This window comes from Cloeon dipterum, chromosome 4 (assembly GCF_949628265.1).
Source record: "Cloeon dipterum chromosome 4, ieCloDipt1.1, whole genome shotgun sequence".
Classification (NCBI taxonomy): domain Eukaryota; kingdom Metazoa; phylum Arthropoda; class Insecta; order Ephemeroptera; family Baetidae; genus Cloeon; species Cloeon dipterum.
In genome coordinates, this window is record NC_088789.1 from 10,036,614 (window position 1) to 10,053,057 (window position 16,444).

At 41.5% G+C, this 16,444-nt stretch overlaps 2 protein-coding genes across 3 annotated transcripts; one reads left to right on the plus strand and one right to left on the minus strand.

Moving 5' to 3' along the window:
- Window positions 1-426: 426 nt before the first annotated feature.
- On the plus strand, window positions 427-12,074 carry LOC135944639 (collagen alpha-1(V) chain-like). The gene is made up of 43 exons (XM_065491731.1): window positions 427-655; window positions 3,295-3,489; window positions 3,546-3,762; window positions 3,826-3,991; window positions 4,044-4,167; window positions 4,222-4,314; window positions 4,369-4,595; window positions 4,645-4,780; window positions 4,838-4,929; window positions 4,988-5,068; window positions 5,126-5,236; window positions 5,290-5,425; window positions 5,482-5,543; window positions 5,608-5,670; window positions 5,720-5,917; window positions 6,030-6,146; window positions 6,204-6,392; window positions 6,452-6,532; window positions 6,587-6,667; window positions 6,729-6,773; window positions 6,828-6,935; window positions 6,985-7,083; window positions 7,163-7,280; window positions 7,580-7,669; window positions 7,731-7,774; window positions 7,831-7,992; window positions 8,052-8,213; window positions 8,270-8,364; window positions 8,419-8,540; window positions 8,588-8,686; window positions 8,741-8,802; window positions 8,858-8,993; window positions 9,054-9,179; window positions 9,259-9,304; window positions 9,405-9,493; window positions 9,699-9,761; window positions 9,812-9,999; window positions 10,053-10,160; window positions 10,219-10,343; window positions 10,396-10,598; window positions 11,278-11,456; window positions 11,506-11,721; window positions 11,774-12,074. Exons 1-43 carry the CDS (start codon window positions 589-591, stop codon window positions 11,915-11,917), a joined length of 5,265 nt encoding a protein of 1,754 aa, XP_065347803.1. The 5' UTR covers window positions 427-588; the 3' UTR covers window positions 11,918-12,074.
- Window positions 12,065-16,369, minus strand: LOC135944648 (uncharacterized). Of its 2 annotated transcripts, none has more exons than XM_065491745.1 (5): window positions 16,226-16,369; window positions 14,965-15,327; window positions 13,888-14,202; window positions 13,604-13,830; window positions 12,065-13,550 (listed from the first exon to the last, which is right to left on the minus strand). In XM_065491745.1, the coding sequence occupies exons 2-5, from the start codon at window positions 15,325-15,327 to the stop codon at window positions 13,448-13,450; spliced, it is 1,008 nt and encodes a 335-aa protein (XP_065347817.1). In that variant the 5' UTR covers window positions 16,226-16,369; the 3' UTR covers window positions 12,065-13,447. The 2 variants fall into 2 exon arrangements, with proteins under 2 accessions (XP_065347817.1, XP_065347816.1); XM_065491744.1 differs by having other exon boundaries at window positions 14,917-15,327.
- Window positions 16,370-16,444: the final 75 nt, after the last annotated feature.

A 16,444-nucleotide genomic window follows, 5' to 3' on the forward strand; every position in this document is an offset into this window, starting at 1 on the left:
ATATATATATATATATACCAAAGTTTTCCATGGAGCTAAAAAAGAGCTAATTTTTTTATATTTTAAGATAAAATGTGTGATGAACCGAAAGAAAATTGCAGCGTTTGATGCGTGTGGTTTCATCCAAATCAGTATGGACTTGCTCGGAGAAGTATTTATCAATTCGAGTTAAAAACTTCGTTTTAAATTTTTTCTCACATAGATCATCGGTTCTGTCATCACATATTTAGTGGTGTTGGTGCAATTCCAATTTCTGAAAAAGTGAAGCAGCGCAAAAATGCTCCGCCAACGTCGCATTACTCTGCAATTAAATTTCTGTAGCTGGTTGATGTAAAATTTGAGTGATTAAATGTGCACGTCAGCCAAATAAAAATTAGAGCACGCATGCGCTTGTGTGAAACAAAAAGCTTCTTCTCCTTTTAACCCTTTGCATCTCCAGAATTGAGAGATGCTCCAGTGAGGACCTGTTGTTGGTTGGCTGCGGCATAGCATCATGGGCACGCTTTTGCAGTCTTGAAATTGCGCCACGCCGTATAGGAAGAGCAGGAGGCTGAATACGTACTTTGGGAGCGCGTCTCACGGGCGAAAATGAAGCCACCTGAGCTCGTTTTCTTCCTCGTGTGGAGTGCTTTTATTTCCAGTCTTTCTGCAGAAGGTACGAGGAATTTTTTTTCCGATTCAAGGTTGAGAGGAATAATATAGATCTTTTAATTTAGATTGTTTTGCATATTTAATTATGTAATTATTTTAATTCATTTATAGCTGAAAACAATCCATTCTGATAAATAACATTAATTTATTGTTGAAGGGCATAGTTTTCTTTCCAGATAATCAGACCAAAAATTAATTAAAAATTGATAAAGAGGCCGTTTGACTACAAAAATTATATTTAAACAAAAAAGGCCAGCTTCTCCTTGAAAATAAAAAAAATATTCACATTCAATTTTAAAATCTCATTTTTCTCTTTGAGAATAGTAGAATTCTTTGGGATAAATTTCCCTGTCAAAAGAGCATCAATTGACGGCTGGAAACGGCAGCTAAAATGCAGGGAAGTAAGATCGGGTTTTCAACGTCAACGAACCACATGCGCCTGGCGCTTGGCTTCAATTTTCGGAGCCTTTCTGCCGAACTTCATTGGAAACAAGTAAACTGTGAAATGAAACAGAAAAGCGGTGCCGGCGCATTCTAATTCCTTTGAGTACATAAACATTCGCGTGAGAGGCAACGACGCGGAGCCGCCAGGGCTGCATGCATTATTTCCAACAAAGCACTGTTGATAAACTTCCTGGCCACAAAAAAGGGACATTCACTCTCGTTTAGTGACACATGGCTGCATGGTTTTTTGTGCAGCCTCAAAAAAGGCTTGATTTCAACACCATCTGAGCGGCGAGGCAGCGCGCAAGGCTCGATTTCGAGACGATTCGGCTGATTCTTCGCGTGCGCCGATTCGCGTTCGCTAAAGAGCACGCCTGCCCTCGGCAGCAAAAGTCGGGCCCATTCATGATGAAAAAAGTTCAAGTTCACTTCCGAATGAATCTTCAAAGATGCCATCTATCCGATTCAAGTGCGTCGGTCAGCTCTCACTCACAAATCGCGTTACGTCAGCCCTTAATTAACGAGCCCGCGATGCTGCTTCTCTCACATGTTAAATGAAACGATCAAGAATATATTGTGTAGCATGAGAGGGTAACTTGTGCGTTTTACTTTGGAAAGAGGAAGCCTGTCTGAGTGCACTTTTTAGCCAAAACACGTGTGGCTGGCACGCTCTCGAAGACCATGATTGCCTAATTTTCGCCAATAGGCTAGATTATAAGTTTTTGATAACTTCCAAAATAAATTTGTCCAAAAAAGTATTGAAATTAAAAATTTGAAACTCTCATAAGTAATTGAAAGATCATCTCTGCCATGATTTCAAATAGCTATCCACACCCACTCCATGTTAACACTTCAAAAGCAAAAATTGTATGAAAAATCTAAAATACTAAGTATTAATTTTAAAAAGTATTTCAATAGGAAATGAACTGAATATTTATAAATTATTTCTTTCACATCGACCCCGAGAGGTTTAAAAGTTAAATTTTAGAGTCAGAAATGTATTGTACCAACAGGGATACATAGGAAAATGAAAAATACTGCAGCTAAATTACAAAATCTAAAAAAATGAATAAATAAATTTTTGCTTGTACTGTGCCTTTTCTTGCTATATTTTCTATTAATTATTAAATTTTATTTATTGACATGCAAGAATAACCAAGAATGAATGAATGAAATGATAAAAAATAAATAAATAAAAGAAACACGTGGGAAATTTTAGGAAAATTAATAATATTCTTATTCGCCAAGCGGAACTGATGCTGAGTGAAGTTTGTAAAAAATCCCAAAACGTATATCGGTTCTTTTGGCCCCACCGCAGGCCTAAATTTTTTGTTAACAAATTAGGTTACTGAAAATTTGATTAATTTTAAAGAACAATTATCGGTTTCATAGCTAAAAAAGATGTTCTAAGTCTAAGTGTCATTTTCCCTCTAATGAAAATCATCATATTAAAATACTCTCCGTCGAACGTCCTTTTCATTTAGCAGAACGACACTCTAACAAACTATTATTGATCGAGACAGGGACGAGAGAGATGAAGTTGCTGCTTCTCGGAATGGATTCATATGAGGCACGAATGATAATTTATGGGCGTCGGATCTGGATTCAAAAAAGGGGAGAATGACATCATGAGACGCAAGCCATGCGCCTTGCTGCGTGCGTGCATAACAAACTTCTGCTCAATCACTTAACTAGGCGACCAGTCCACGTCGCATAATGAAATAGCGGAGGCGCGATCTCGTTTACGACTTGCAAAAAGTAATAAATTGTTGTGTATTACGGGCGCGCATCAAGATTCACTTGCCTTCAAAGTGGTTCAAGTACACGCCTTTTTGAAGATGCCGCGCCGATTGCTATTCATTTTTAAAATAACCTACTTATTGGAACAAAATTATTGAGGGCATTGGCACTGAAAATGACAGGAGTTAGAATTCCCCGCCAACACTAACTTAATTAGCGTAATATGCACTTCAAACGCCAGAATATTTTATGTTAATGAGCGCGAGTGTCAATCACAATTGTCTTGCTTGACCCGTGCGCACTACTTGTCTTCCACCCTTCTAACAAAATGATTGCACTCATTACGCTCTCTAATTCTAAATTAATCATTTTCTCTCTCTTGAATTTTTCATGGGGTTTTCAATAAAATTATAGCATAGGAACTAATCGAATTTTACTGAGAAGCTCTGGCTGTTTTAGACCAAGAAGCCGTTGACCTTTTGTCCCACGCCCAGCTGCAAGACCTCCCTAAAGGGGTTAAGGTGGTGGCCGACATTTGCGCCGACAGAGGCGGGTCAGGGTCAAAAACGCCGAAAGACGCCGACGCGGGCCAACGAGCCTACATGCTGAAGAAAAAGGCGTCGATGCCCATCACAGTCTCGCAGCTATTCGAAGGTTAATTTTCGCACCCCATTCATCAACCAAGCGTGACAGTGTTGCTTCTGCTGTAGATGGCACGTTCCCGCAAGACTTTTCGCTGCTGATGGCGGTCAAGCCGACAAAGGGCTCAAAACAGGTGTTGCTGACCCTGTACAACGAGCTCGGCGACGAGCAGGTCGCGATTACCTTGGGCAAGCAGGTGGAGTTTTTCTTCAGGGACTCAAGCGGCAGGCCGGTCGAAAACAAAAAAGCCACGGTCAAATTTAACATCACGGTCAATGACGGAAAGTAAGATTTTTATTTAAAATTTTATTTCATTTTGAATCTATTGAAAAAATAATTTGAAAAAAGGTACCACCGACTGGCGTTAAGCGTAAAAGGCGACTCCGCGACTCTGCTGTCGGAATGCGGCGACTTGAGCATAACCAAAAAACTCCACCGGCCAATTCCGTCCGATATTAGCACAGCTGGAATCATGCTAATTGGCCAAGAACTGTTGAATGAAGAGCATTTCACTGTGAATATCAACTTAGCCGGAACGTGAATTCTTATCCAGTCCGAGTTTTCAGGGAGACATGCAGCTTTTGATGTTGGCACCGCGGCCTGACGACGCGTACAATTTGTGCGACTACGTGCCATTGTGCGCTGGTGAAGAAGCGACTGCAGCGAAAATCAATGCGGCCGTTAACGACAGTATGTTCGATTGAACCATGTTGTTTGAGGAGTAAATAAATTTTTCCATTCCAGAAAAGAAAAAGAGGAAGAAGAAAGTTGATATTCACAAACGACCGCAGAAGCAAGAGCCTGCGTCAAACTATTACGATGAAGAATATGATAGTGGTATTTTCCAGTTTTAAATAATGTGCTTTTAAAGTATATTTTTTATTTTCTAAGGCTATGAGGATTTTACTCCTGAATTAAACGGAAACGTTGATTATGCGATTCCGGACGAAAACGGTTTTTACGACAAATTGGAGAATGATACCGTGACCAGCGTAACTGAGCCTATCGAGCCAGGCATTTTTTTACCCAGCGTTACAACTACCACTGAAATACCTATCACGACGGAGTTCCCAATCGAAAACGAGGGTAACTCGACTTCAAATGAAACAGACGATACTGTAAGGAATTTAATTCTTGAGCGTATATATTCTGACTGATTGTGTACAGTATGGCGAAGAAGATGTGATAACTGAAATTCCAATAATTGGCGGCGAGTATAGTCCCTCTAGTCCAGGGGTTCAGTATTACCCAATCAGGGGGCCTCCTGGTCCCAGAGGCTATATGGGCCCTCCAGGACCACCAGGTAAAGAAACAAAAAGAAAGTAAAAATACAGATATTTCACTAACAATTTTTAAAAAGGATTGCAAGGGCCAAAAGGTGATATGGGAAGGGATGGTTTAGCAGGCACAAACGGCCACCCTGGCCCACCGGGTCACGTCTTTATGATACCGGTGAGAATTCAATGCTGACAAATTTTATAATAAGAATAATAATTCAATTTTTTTCTAGCTTAACCAAGGCGGAGGAGGGGACACGAAAGGACCAGACAATCAAGCAGAGCAATTTAGACATCTTCTGTCACAGCATATGGTACGCCAAATAGTATTCTAGATTGAGCAAAATACCATTTCATATGTTAAACTACAGATGTCTATGAGGGGAGCTGAGGGCCCAATGGGTTTAACTGGCATACCAGGTCCAGTAGGGCCACCTGGTCCGGATGGAATAAAAGGCGAATCAGGTGACTCGGGAGAGCCGGTATGATAAACAACGAATTAAAAAAAACTGTGCAAGCTTTAAGCATTGTTCAGGGTCCACGAGGGTTACGGGGTTTGGTGGGAGCACCTGGTCGGGAAGGACGCAGAGGAAGGCCGGGACGGGATGGTGAGCGCGGCTTGACTGGCCCGCCAGGCGTGAAAGGCGAGCAAGGCTCTCAGGGACTGCCAGGTATTTTTTAAGGCAGAAATAGCTTAGCATGTGAGAATTCAGAATTTTTTATGTAGGCATGCCGGGAGAAAAGGGCGAAAGAGGCGGCCCTGGTAACACAGGAGAGCCAGGACTGCAGGTATAATTTAATCAATGATTTAGCTTCTTGGGGTTTCAGTGTTCCCTCAAATATGAAATTTTAGGGTCACGATGGAATCCAAGGTGAAGACGGTCCTCCAGGGTTGCCAGGTCTTCCAGGAGAAATGGTAATTTTTAATTAATTTTGTTTGAAAGCCCTCAAGCCCTTTAAAATAGGGACCACGAGGATTTCCAGGGCCTCGAGGAGTTCCAGGACTAACTGGATCCCCTGGGCTTCCAGGCTCTGAGGGTCCTACCGGCCCCAAAGGCAATGCTGGTCCTCCAGGGCAGCCTGGCGCGCCAGGACAGACAGGCCCACCCGGATCAATAGGCTCACCAGGCCCACAAGGATTGCTAGGCCCCCCTGGAATGGCTGTAAGAGCATTATTTTGTCTGACGAATTTTCAAAAACGAAAATTGGTCGAGTTTTAAGAGAGGAAAAATTTATATAAATATATATACTGATTTTAAAAGACTTTGGTTTCAGGGACCTCAAGGAAAACCTGGCATGCCTGGGTTGCCAGGTGCAGAGGGTGCTCCTGGACACCCAGGAAATTCTGGTGCGCCAGGACAAAAGGGTGATCAAGGTCTGCAAGGAGCTCAGGTATGGGAAATATAAAAGATATCGATCAATTTGGCTATTATTGAGTTAATTATTCAGGGGCAAGTGGGATTCCCAGGCAGCAGAGGGGTGAAAGGTGACGAAGGGAAAAGGGGTAGTCCAGGAGATAAAGGCGACAAAGGTGAGAGAGGTGGTGATGGTGAGAAAGGTGACCTTGGCCAGAAAGGGGAAAAAGGATCGCAGGGTCCTCCAGGGCTGATGGGGCTGGAAGGTCCCGAGGGACCAAAGGTAGATATTATTGCATAAGTGTATGCGGGATATTTTAATTCAAATTTTCCGTTGTACAGGGATTCGAAGGGCCAAGAGGTGAAGCTGGACCCACAGGCCCACCAGGGGAGCACGGAAAAGTTGGAGTTCCTGGATTTCAAGTATGATCAGGATTAAAAAGCAAAATTTTGCCTTCAAATAATATGTATTTGCAGGGATACGCTGGCCCACCAGGCGAAAAAGGAGACAAAGGCGCAAGTGGAAAGCAAGGGACGCCGGGTGAAAAGGGAGACAGGGTATAGATTATTGTTCAAACAAATCACATAAAAAAATATTTTAATTATTTTCATTTAAAAGGGCAATCCTGGCGTAGCCGGTGAAAGAGGAGAAGCTGGACCAAGAGTGAGTTGTGGCTAAATAAAATGCATAGATGAAAGTAAATTTGTATATTTACAGGGTTTCAGAGGTGCCCGAGGGAGAAGGGGCAATGATGGCCTTCCAGGTCCGAAAGGTGACACTGGCCAGCCAGGCTCTGCCGGCCCGCAGGGTGAAAGGGGCTTACAGGTTTTTGTTCAATTTAAAAGTTCTGAAATTTTTAATCCATGTAATTCAGGGGCCAGAGGGTCCAAGAGGTTTTGTTGGCCCACAAGGAGCGCAAGGTACAAATGGAAAAGACGGTAGTCCAGGATTGCCAGGAGAACGCGGTCCTCCAGTGAGTAAATTACTTGATAATTTTAATTTAAATTCTGTATTTTTGTCTTTATACTCAATTTTAATTTTAAACTGTCCAGGGTGAGCCAGGTCCAACGGGTCCTCAAGGGGCACCAGGGGTTGTGGGACCACCTGGTCCATCAGGTGAACCGGGACCAATTGGCGAGCATGGCGAACCTGGGCATCCAGGACTGCCGGGTAATAACTGTTTGCTATTATTTTCCAAACACTTTTGAAGTGCACGTTTCTTAACACTTATTCCTCAATTGATAAATTTAAAAGAAAATCTTTTTTATCTGTTTATATTAATGATTTAAACGCATACCAATTTTCGATTACAAATGCGTTTTTATTAAAAAAAAAACATTAAAATATTTATTACTCTTATGAGAGGAAGATAATTCATTATTTGAATATAATGAAGCTAGAATTATACTAAATGAAATGAATATTAAATGAATTTTAAAAATTTAATAATATTTTGAATAATTTTGCAGGTGAGCCTGGCGCTTCTGGTGAAGCCGGCAAAGAGGGTCCACCAGGGAGTGCAGGACCCGTTGGTAAACCAGGCCCAACTGGAAGCACAGGTGATGTTACGAAAAAAGCGCATATTTGGGATGCAACTTTAACATTCAACTTTTACTTCAGGACTTCCTGGTTTTCCTGGTGAAAGAGGACTTCCTGGACTTCCCGTGCGTATTATTATTTTTTTGCAACATATTAAATCAACTGTGGCTAATCATATTAGGGAATGCCGGGTCTCAAAGGCGAAATGGGTCCGTTTGGTCCAATGGGATCGCCGGGTGATAAAGGACAACAAGGAGAGAACGGGAAAGAAGGCCCACCTGGACCTGAGGGAAGGCAAGGACCACTTGGTCCTCCAGGAGAACCTGGAATGAAGGGGGATAGGGTAATTTGTTATTAGAATACTCAAAATGAGAGAATTTATCGACAAAACAATGAACAAAGGGCGAATCTGGACTACCAGGATCTGTGGGAAGAGACGGATTGACAGGACAAAGAGGGTTGCCTGGGCCACCTGGACCGATCGGCCCGCCAGGAGAAGACGGCGATAAGGGAGACGTTGGTCCACCTGGCGAGAAAGGTTTCAAAGGATCTCGAGGAGAGCAAGTATGAGATTTAAAATTTATTAAGAGAAAAAAAAATTCAAAATAATACGTATAAAGGGACCTCCTGGATCGCACGGTTCTCAAGGGTTACGAGGAGAACCTGGTCCAATGGGACTTCAGGGTGAGAGAGGACCACCTGGAGAAATCGGAAGGTAGACCATTTTTGAAATAATACCAAAACAGCTAAATCAATCAAATATTTTAAGACAAGGGCCAAAGGGAGAGGACGGACCACTTGGGGTAGCAGGACCTCCAGGACCAGCAGGGCCACAGGGGTTGCCTGGGCCGCCAGGAGTAAAAGGGGATTTTGGGGACCCTGGACCAAAAGGTAGTGTGCTTTAAATAATAGGATAAATATTGACTTTAAACATACAGGACCACTTGGAAAGCCTGGCCCACCTGGGGAGCGTGGTGGTCGAGGAACCAAAGGTGTGGAAGGAATTGTTGGACCTCCAGGAGCAGAAGGGTTGCAGGGTAATAAGAATGTTAGATTTGGAATGCCATATTAAGCAGTTATTTAATTGTTAGGAGCAAAGGGAGAACCAGGAAATGCGGGTCCTCCAGGTCCACCCGGCATCGATGGAAAACATGTTAATTGATTATTTTGCAAACTTTGACAAAAATGCATAGCTTCTTCTTTTATAGGGTGAAAGAGGTCCAATCGGTCCAAAAGGTGAAGAAGGAAAGCAAGGATTGCCTGGCTCACCTGGTACACGCGGAATACCTGGTCCAGAGGGACCAAAGGGTAATGTGGGTGCCGTTGGATTTCCTGGCCCAGCAGGTTGGCAGACAATTGATGAAAGGTTATACATAAATTTATCGATTTTTTTTTTCAAACAAGGGGAGCCTGGACCACCTGGTTCGAAGGGTGAGCGGGGTAAAGACGGAGCTGACGGCCGCGAGGGCGAACAAGGTTTACAGGGAGAGCCAGGGCCACAGGGAAAAAGTGGAAGTCCCGGTCCACCAGGTCAGAATTGAGATAAGATAATTAAATTTATGTGTCTCCAGATGTTTTTAAGTGTGGAATTAAAACATATTGTTTCTAGGGAAGTCTGGACCTGAAGGTCCACCAGGTCAACAAGGAAACACAGGGTAGGACATAACTACAAAAAGCTTGAATTACTTGAATAAATATTTGAAAAATGCGACCACTCGAGGTTGCTTTCATGTTCAATATAATTGGTTGATTCAGACTGCCTGGTGAGAAGGGAGATCAAGGGCCACAAGGTGCGCCAGGTTTGATTGGGATTGCTGGATCTCCAGGATCGCAAGGACCTGAAGGTAATTGTAAAAGCCAATTAAAGTGGAACTTATCTTTGACTAGCAATGCGGTGATATTTTTCTATAAGAATATAGGATATATTGTGTATGCAATTTGCTCTGCACTTGAGACGTGCGAGTTGCATACTTTTGAATACGCAATTTAAAGAACATTTTTGGATCATTTTATGAAACTTATTAACTTGGTTTTTATTTAAAATTATAGGTCCACCGGGATCAAGAGGGTCACCGGGTCCAGCAGGTGATGTTGGACCGCCAGGGAAGCCAGGTAGGTTTGAAAATGTATTTACTATTAGTGAAATGAATGTGTGTTCTAAGGGGAAACCGGCCAACCGGGCAAAAACGGAGAGGTGGGCCCTAGAGGACCCAAGGGTGACAGAGGCAAGAGAGGTATTAAAGGTCACCGCGGTGAAATGGGGCTCCAGGGACCAAAGGGTGATCAGGGAGAAAAGGGAGAGAAAGGCGACAGAGGACCACAAGGACCGTTGGGCGACAAAGGAGAAATCGTGAGCGAGTGTGGAATTGCTCTACAGCGTATCAATAACAACATTTTGCCTAGGGACCTGCCGGCCCCATCGGCATGAAAGGCAGTGACGGACCACAAGGACTCCCGGGAATGGAAGGGCCACCAGGCCCAAAAGGATCGGACGGACCCACTGGCATAAAGGTATATCGACCTGGATTAGATGTCCCGCAAACAAATCCATAATTACAATTTTTCGTAGGGTGAGACAGGTCCACCTGGTCCGCCCGGGCCCCCTGGCATTCCAGGCGAACAACCGATGCTGCCCCCAGAGTTACTCTTCCACCAGGTCGAGAGTTTGAGCAGGGCAAAACGCAACATTTTTGAGTACGTTTAAAAAAGTGGCCTTTGTTCAAATAATTCAATTCTCTTCTCCAAGTGACGATGATGTGGCTGGAACAGGGGACAACGTGAACAAAAAGAAAGGAGAGGACGACCAGGACGGGTGCATGCTAGACATGTACAATGCAATTTACGGAATGCGCAAGGAGCTCGAACGAGTGAGGAGACCTCACGGCACTAAAGAAAATCCAGCTCGCACTTGCCGGGACCTGTACTTTGGTCATCCGCAGTTTAAAGACGGTGATTTAGTACTCTATTAATGTTATTCATCAAATTATTAACCAGCCCGTTGGCTCGCATTGTTAAGGCATTCTCAAGAGTGTCAAAGCAATGGGAGGTATTTGAGCAGTTCGGAGATCTAATACTGGCTACCTAATGACAGAGATGGCAAAAAGTGGTTAGTTTAGTGACTCGAAATGCTCAAATTGCTCAACGGGCTGGGAGGCGCACCGGCGCCGACTCGCTACTTGCTGGTTTGCACCTTTCCAGCATGCGTGATTTGGCTTCACGGGACGAATCGAATGCCTAGCGTTTAAAAAAAGTCCTCGGTGCGGAGGCAAGTGGCCCTTGAGAAGGCTGGGTCCCTGTGCGGCCTGGTGCGCCCATGTTATCCGTTCGCGGTCTTATTGGGACCCGGGTTTCAGCATTTGTGCTAGTGCAGTGCGCGCCCTTCTCGGTCCGAGGACAGGGATAAAAAGAGCAAAAAAAAATATATTTAGGGAGCGAAATTTTTTAACTTGAACTCTCACTGAACTACAGTGAGGTGGAAAATGTATAAATTTTCTCAGGTAGCAAAAAATTTTCATTTTATCGCCCGATAGTTTTCAATTTGATTGAAAACCTTAATCACGCCAATATTTTAATGACCGAGAAAATTATTTTTATTCTAACTCCTCCAATCTAATAAATTATCTGACAGGATGGTACTGGATTGACCCGAATCTGGGAATGTCATTTGACGCGATTTACGTGTTTTGCAACCTGACAAGCGGCGGAGAAACGTGCGTTTTCCCGGACACGCATTCATCGAAAATGCCAAACATCCCCTGGAGGAAGGAAGCAACTGACTGGTACAGCAACCTGAGGGGCGGCTTTAAGGTTTGAGCACGCAAACACCCAGCATCATTCAATACCCAATCCTTTTCAGATAACATACGAAACAATCGGCATTGTACAAATGAAGTTCTTGCGGATGTTGAGCCAGGACGTATATCAAAACTTCACCTACACGTGCATCAACTCCGCCGCGTGGTTCTCGCAAAAGTCATTCAACTATGAAAACGCGATCAAATTGATGGGACACAACGAGCAAGAATTCAGCAGTGACGCGCTTCAGCCCGCCGTTTTAACAGATGGCTGCAAGGTTAGTTGACGAATTTAATTTCAAAAGCTTTAATTCAAAATCTTTAACGCAGTCTCGGAAATCGAAGAGCAAAACTGTGTTTGAAATACGGACCAAAAAGTTGGCCCACTTGCCAATCATCGACTTCTATCCCGTGGATTATGGGGAGGCGAATCAAGCGTTTGGATTTGAAGTGGGCCCAGTCTGTTTTAAGTAACTGAGTTCTTGAAAATCAGCTACAAATTTGACCACTGCCATTTAAATTTATAATAAGTAGATTAATGATAAAATTAAGAATAAACTTTTGATATCTGGCAAATAAGCCGACTAAATTGAGTGTAACTTAAAATAATAAAATGTAGGATAAGATCACACTTACAATTTATTTCAATTTTCATTCCAGCAAAAATATCAAGCGTGCATAGAAACCAGGAAATCATATCAATTATCTAAGAAAATAAAATACAGACTAACAAAATCATCTTTTAACATTATCAACGTTATATATTAATCTATGATGCGTTCAGCATGTTATGTTAAAAGATTTCAACATTTGAATATTGTTGTCTGCTTCGATTTGACAACTGTATACCATGGCGCGATTCTCACTGGATGCTTAAATTTAGCTCAATTCACAATGTAATATTGATTGATGATTTTTTTTACATTATCAAATTATTATCCTTTCGAAGTGAAAGGAAGATACACTCCAGAGAATTTAGCAGATTGATTATAGTCTCACTTGGTTGTTGACTAAGGTTTGCATAAAATTATGCATTTTAAATCAAGTTATCAACACTGTGCTACTATGTATACCAAGCATGCAAATTCCCACCACCACAAAGCAATTTGGGGTTTCAGACTTTGTATATCATGGGCAGTTCCTCAATTGAATTGTTGCTAATTCCACAAGCAAGGAGAAAAGTGAAAGCATTTAGATATTTTTTGAGCCCTCACACACACACAGGAACCAATTTGTTTCAGCAGTTGATTAAATTTTGAGTGAAAATATTCTGGGAACACGACTACTCAAAAAGGACACTTCCTTAAACTGTCATGATATCGATGAACTGATTCATACACATATCTGATATGTTTTTGCTCACTTTTCTCTCCTTCATATTATGTTCCCTTTCCTCCCTTGAAGCTTCAGAGTGCCTTGTCTCCCTTTCACTTCACAGTCTGTTTAATTTTTTATAATTTATTCTGCGCGTTGTGACAGACAATAATTTAGCTGATTGGGAGTGGAGGATTAAAGCTGATCTTATAGTAGTATAGTAATATAAAAGGTGGCTTTGTTTTCAAAAATTTATATTTTTTATAGGTGTTTTCAAATTTTTTAAAACAAAATGGAATATTAAAATAATCATTTGATATTAGAATGCTGAGATGACTGTGCTATTCTAATACCTAATTTCTGAATAACTAGTAGTTTAAAAAAATTATCGCGAAAAAATTGGCATGTAAAAAGTTTTCCTGTTAAAAGTTACCAATAAGTATTTGCACTCCATTTATTGCTTTAGATAATAACTTCTTGTGTTGTATGATTTGAGGAAGTTTAAATTTATTTTAGATGGCATTTCAAATTGTATGCTGTACATTGCTGTGGTGGGGAAAGGTACGACTGTACTATTTCTCCCTGCTAAGGAAATTTTTTGGAAGGAAGGAGGAAAATCCCCTATTTGTAATTCATCCTTTGAAATGACACGGACCGCCAATGTTGTAAAATTAGTAGAAAGATTAAAACTCATCGCGTTTGAGTTGGTGACGACGACGGCTTGAGGCGCATCCCAGCGATTTTCTTCAAGCAGCTCCGAATTTCGTCGCTATCAGACACCATTTTCTTGAAGCTAAAACGCACCCTATTAGATCAGACATCACACAAAATGCGGTGTGACAATACCTTTCTTCAATTCTTTGGTATTCATCCTGCGTGAAGTTTCCATATTTGATAGCCTTCATGCATTTTGAGGCCAGGTTTTTGAAACAGCATTTTTTGATGGTGTTGTGAGCAACACTCTGCCAGGTTGGGGTTAGTGACACGTATTTCCAAGCCATTTCAGCATATTCAATCACCGCTCCGTAATTCTTGCTATCAACAAGCTCATTGCCATAGTCGATAACAGCTTTCTGTAAATCAAACCGGTTCACTTACGATGCACTGGCTTTAAGAAAAACAATATTTACCTTGAACATGTTAAGGTGAGTACAGACTCGCGCGAAACCAGAAGCGTCGTACCTCTCAATTTCGCTCGACATAGGAAAGGCCTTAGAAATATTCCCATTCAAAGTTCTCAGCTGCTCCTCCATCAGTTCTAAGTCGGGAAATGAAAGATTGTCGCGGACCATTTGTTCCACATCAGGTTGGCTTTGAGTCACTCCCAGCAGCAGATTTATCAGTTGCTGCTTGGACTGTCCCTTCAGCAGCAAGGAAAGAGGCACCTGAGGCAAATTTCGCGTTCCCAACCTCTCCACACTTTTTCTCTTGGAAGGTGACGGTGTCTGCAAATGAGTTTGGAACCTCAGATACAGAAACTAACAGCATAAAATTCATTTAACTCCAAACAATTTTTTTTAAATCCCATACCTCTCAAGCAAAAATTGAAACCTCAAAGAAGGAACAAGCTCAGAAAGAAAAGTCCCATCCAGGGTCGAAAAAATTATTTATGTAGAAAGCAGTGCTCTGGTAAGAGCCGTTTTTGTACCAATTTTTCTACCTAAAAAGCGATTTTTTGAGAATATTTTGGTGATTCTTCGGTTGCATGATAACCTTTCATCTCAGAAGACTGAATGTTGCTATTGCACAAAAACAAAATGCAACTAGTGTTAATTCAGATGACTGAGATAGTAAATTTAATGAAAACAAAAATATTAACTCTCTCCCTTGTCTGTTAAAATAATATGCCTCTGGAACTTAAGATTAATAAATACAAAAACTCTTAGTTTCTTAAATATCATGCTATTTTAATTAGCCATGAAGTGGCTTATTGAGAAAACTTGATTTAAAGCAGTAAAATTTGAAATAGTCAGGTCAAAACGTTAAAATAATTTGTTAGTTAAGCCATTCTATCAAGATTTCTAATATTTCTGCCAAAATTATAATAAATTCATTTCGTGCAATTTCTTGCGCACACAATTGGGCAAAGTAGGGTGAAAAAAACGGTAAAAACCGGGTGGTAAGAAAAAACCAATCCTGAACTCATGCATAACTCTAACCTGGGAGGTGACAGATAAAAGCTCGAAGCTTCCTGCTATGCGGCTCACTTTCCTTGGCGACTTTTCTGGAGTCCGTTCATCATTGAGTAAGAGTCGCTTCCTTGGGGTGCTGCGCAGGACAATGCCGCTTTGGTTTGGACTTCCCGGTATCAGCTTAATAGGCGAGCGTTTTACGTCGGGACTCCAAGTTACTGGAAGTTTCCTGCGTCCTCTGAGTTGAATAAGGAGCTCGTCCGGGGATGGTGACGGTGTCGGGAAGCTGGACGTATTTAATTCTGGAGTCACCGGCGACGGAGTACTGGAGGGGACCTCCATCAGAGCTCGTCTGGTAAAACGTCTCATGTTGTACACTGGTTCGTCAGCGTCAGAGTCGTTGTTGATGCCACCAGGAGTGTGAAGCACCGAATCCATCTAAAAAGATCATATAATTTTTATCTAGTAAATGCAATAGTAATTATTTTTGTTGAAGTAGAAAAGCTATCGATGATAAAGTTCAAGCCCCTAATTGGGATGTGTGCTTTATGCTAGTGAAATGACTTTATTTCTCTTGACTCATCTGGGGCAATTTAAATACAGGAAATTTCATTGCTTTTCACCTAGGGTAAAAAATATTTAACAGTTTAATCGATTAACCTTTTACACTTTCAAAGTGTCAACTATTTGACACTTTCGTACTCTAAAAACGATAAAAAATACAGTTTCATCATAACAATAATTTTGGTCATTTCTTCTAATAGCTTATATGTTGCAATCCTTGTCAGAACTGCTTACGTAATGATCATATGATTCTTCCCGCCTAAACTGAGGGTGGGTGTATTTTGGTTTTAACTTTCAAACCTGAAAACCACATTTAGGACAGGTTCTAATTGTATTTTCCATGGAATTAAGGCACAAAACACTCAAAAATATATTTCTGACTTAAATCTAACAAGATTCTTTGCTCCAATCGGTAAAAAATATGATTTTTTTAATACATACCATCCGAGCGCGTTTGCTATGGCGGCAGTACCGTGTAGCATTTTAAATTTATTATCCAGCCATTAAATATGAACCCATTAATTCATCGTGGCCTAAGAAATCATAGGGTTTTCTTTTTAAAACCCATAAAAAATATCCACCTTTTGATATAAAATTTAGCTCAAGCACAAACATCATACATTTATTCCATTTTTATTCAACCCTAAGAGACGCCATTATCTTGGCGGCCAAATAGTGGTTCAAGGATCGCACAATAATTATTTATGCAGCACATTTATCCCCAAAATAAGTTGCAAATCTGAAAATCAAGATATTAATCTGCTAATCTCACCTTCTACAAGTCCTGGATTTATGCAGAAAAAAAACAAATTCTTCTCTCCAAGTGGACAGATACCAACGACGACTGGCAACACACCTGGGCCAAGCGTATGATGATGATGATCTCGACTCGAGCTTCGCGCTCGCGGGAAGTGTAGAGACAGTGAGAGTGGTGGTGTGCTGAACGTAGTAAATATCTGATGTTTACAACTGAGATCAATGTTGTGATTGG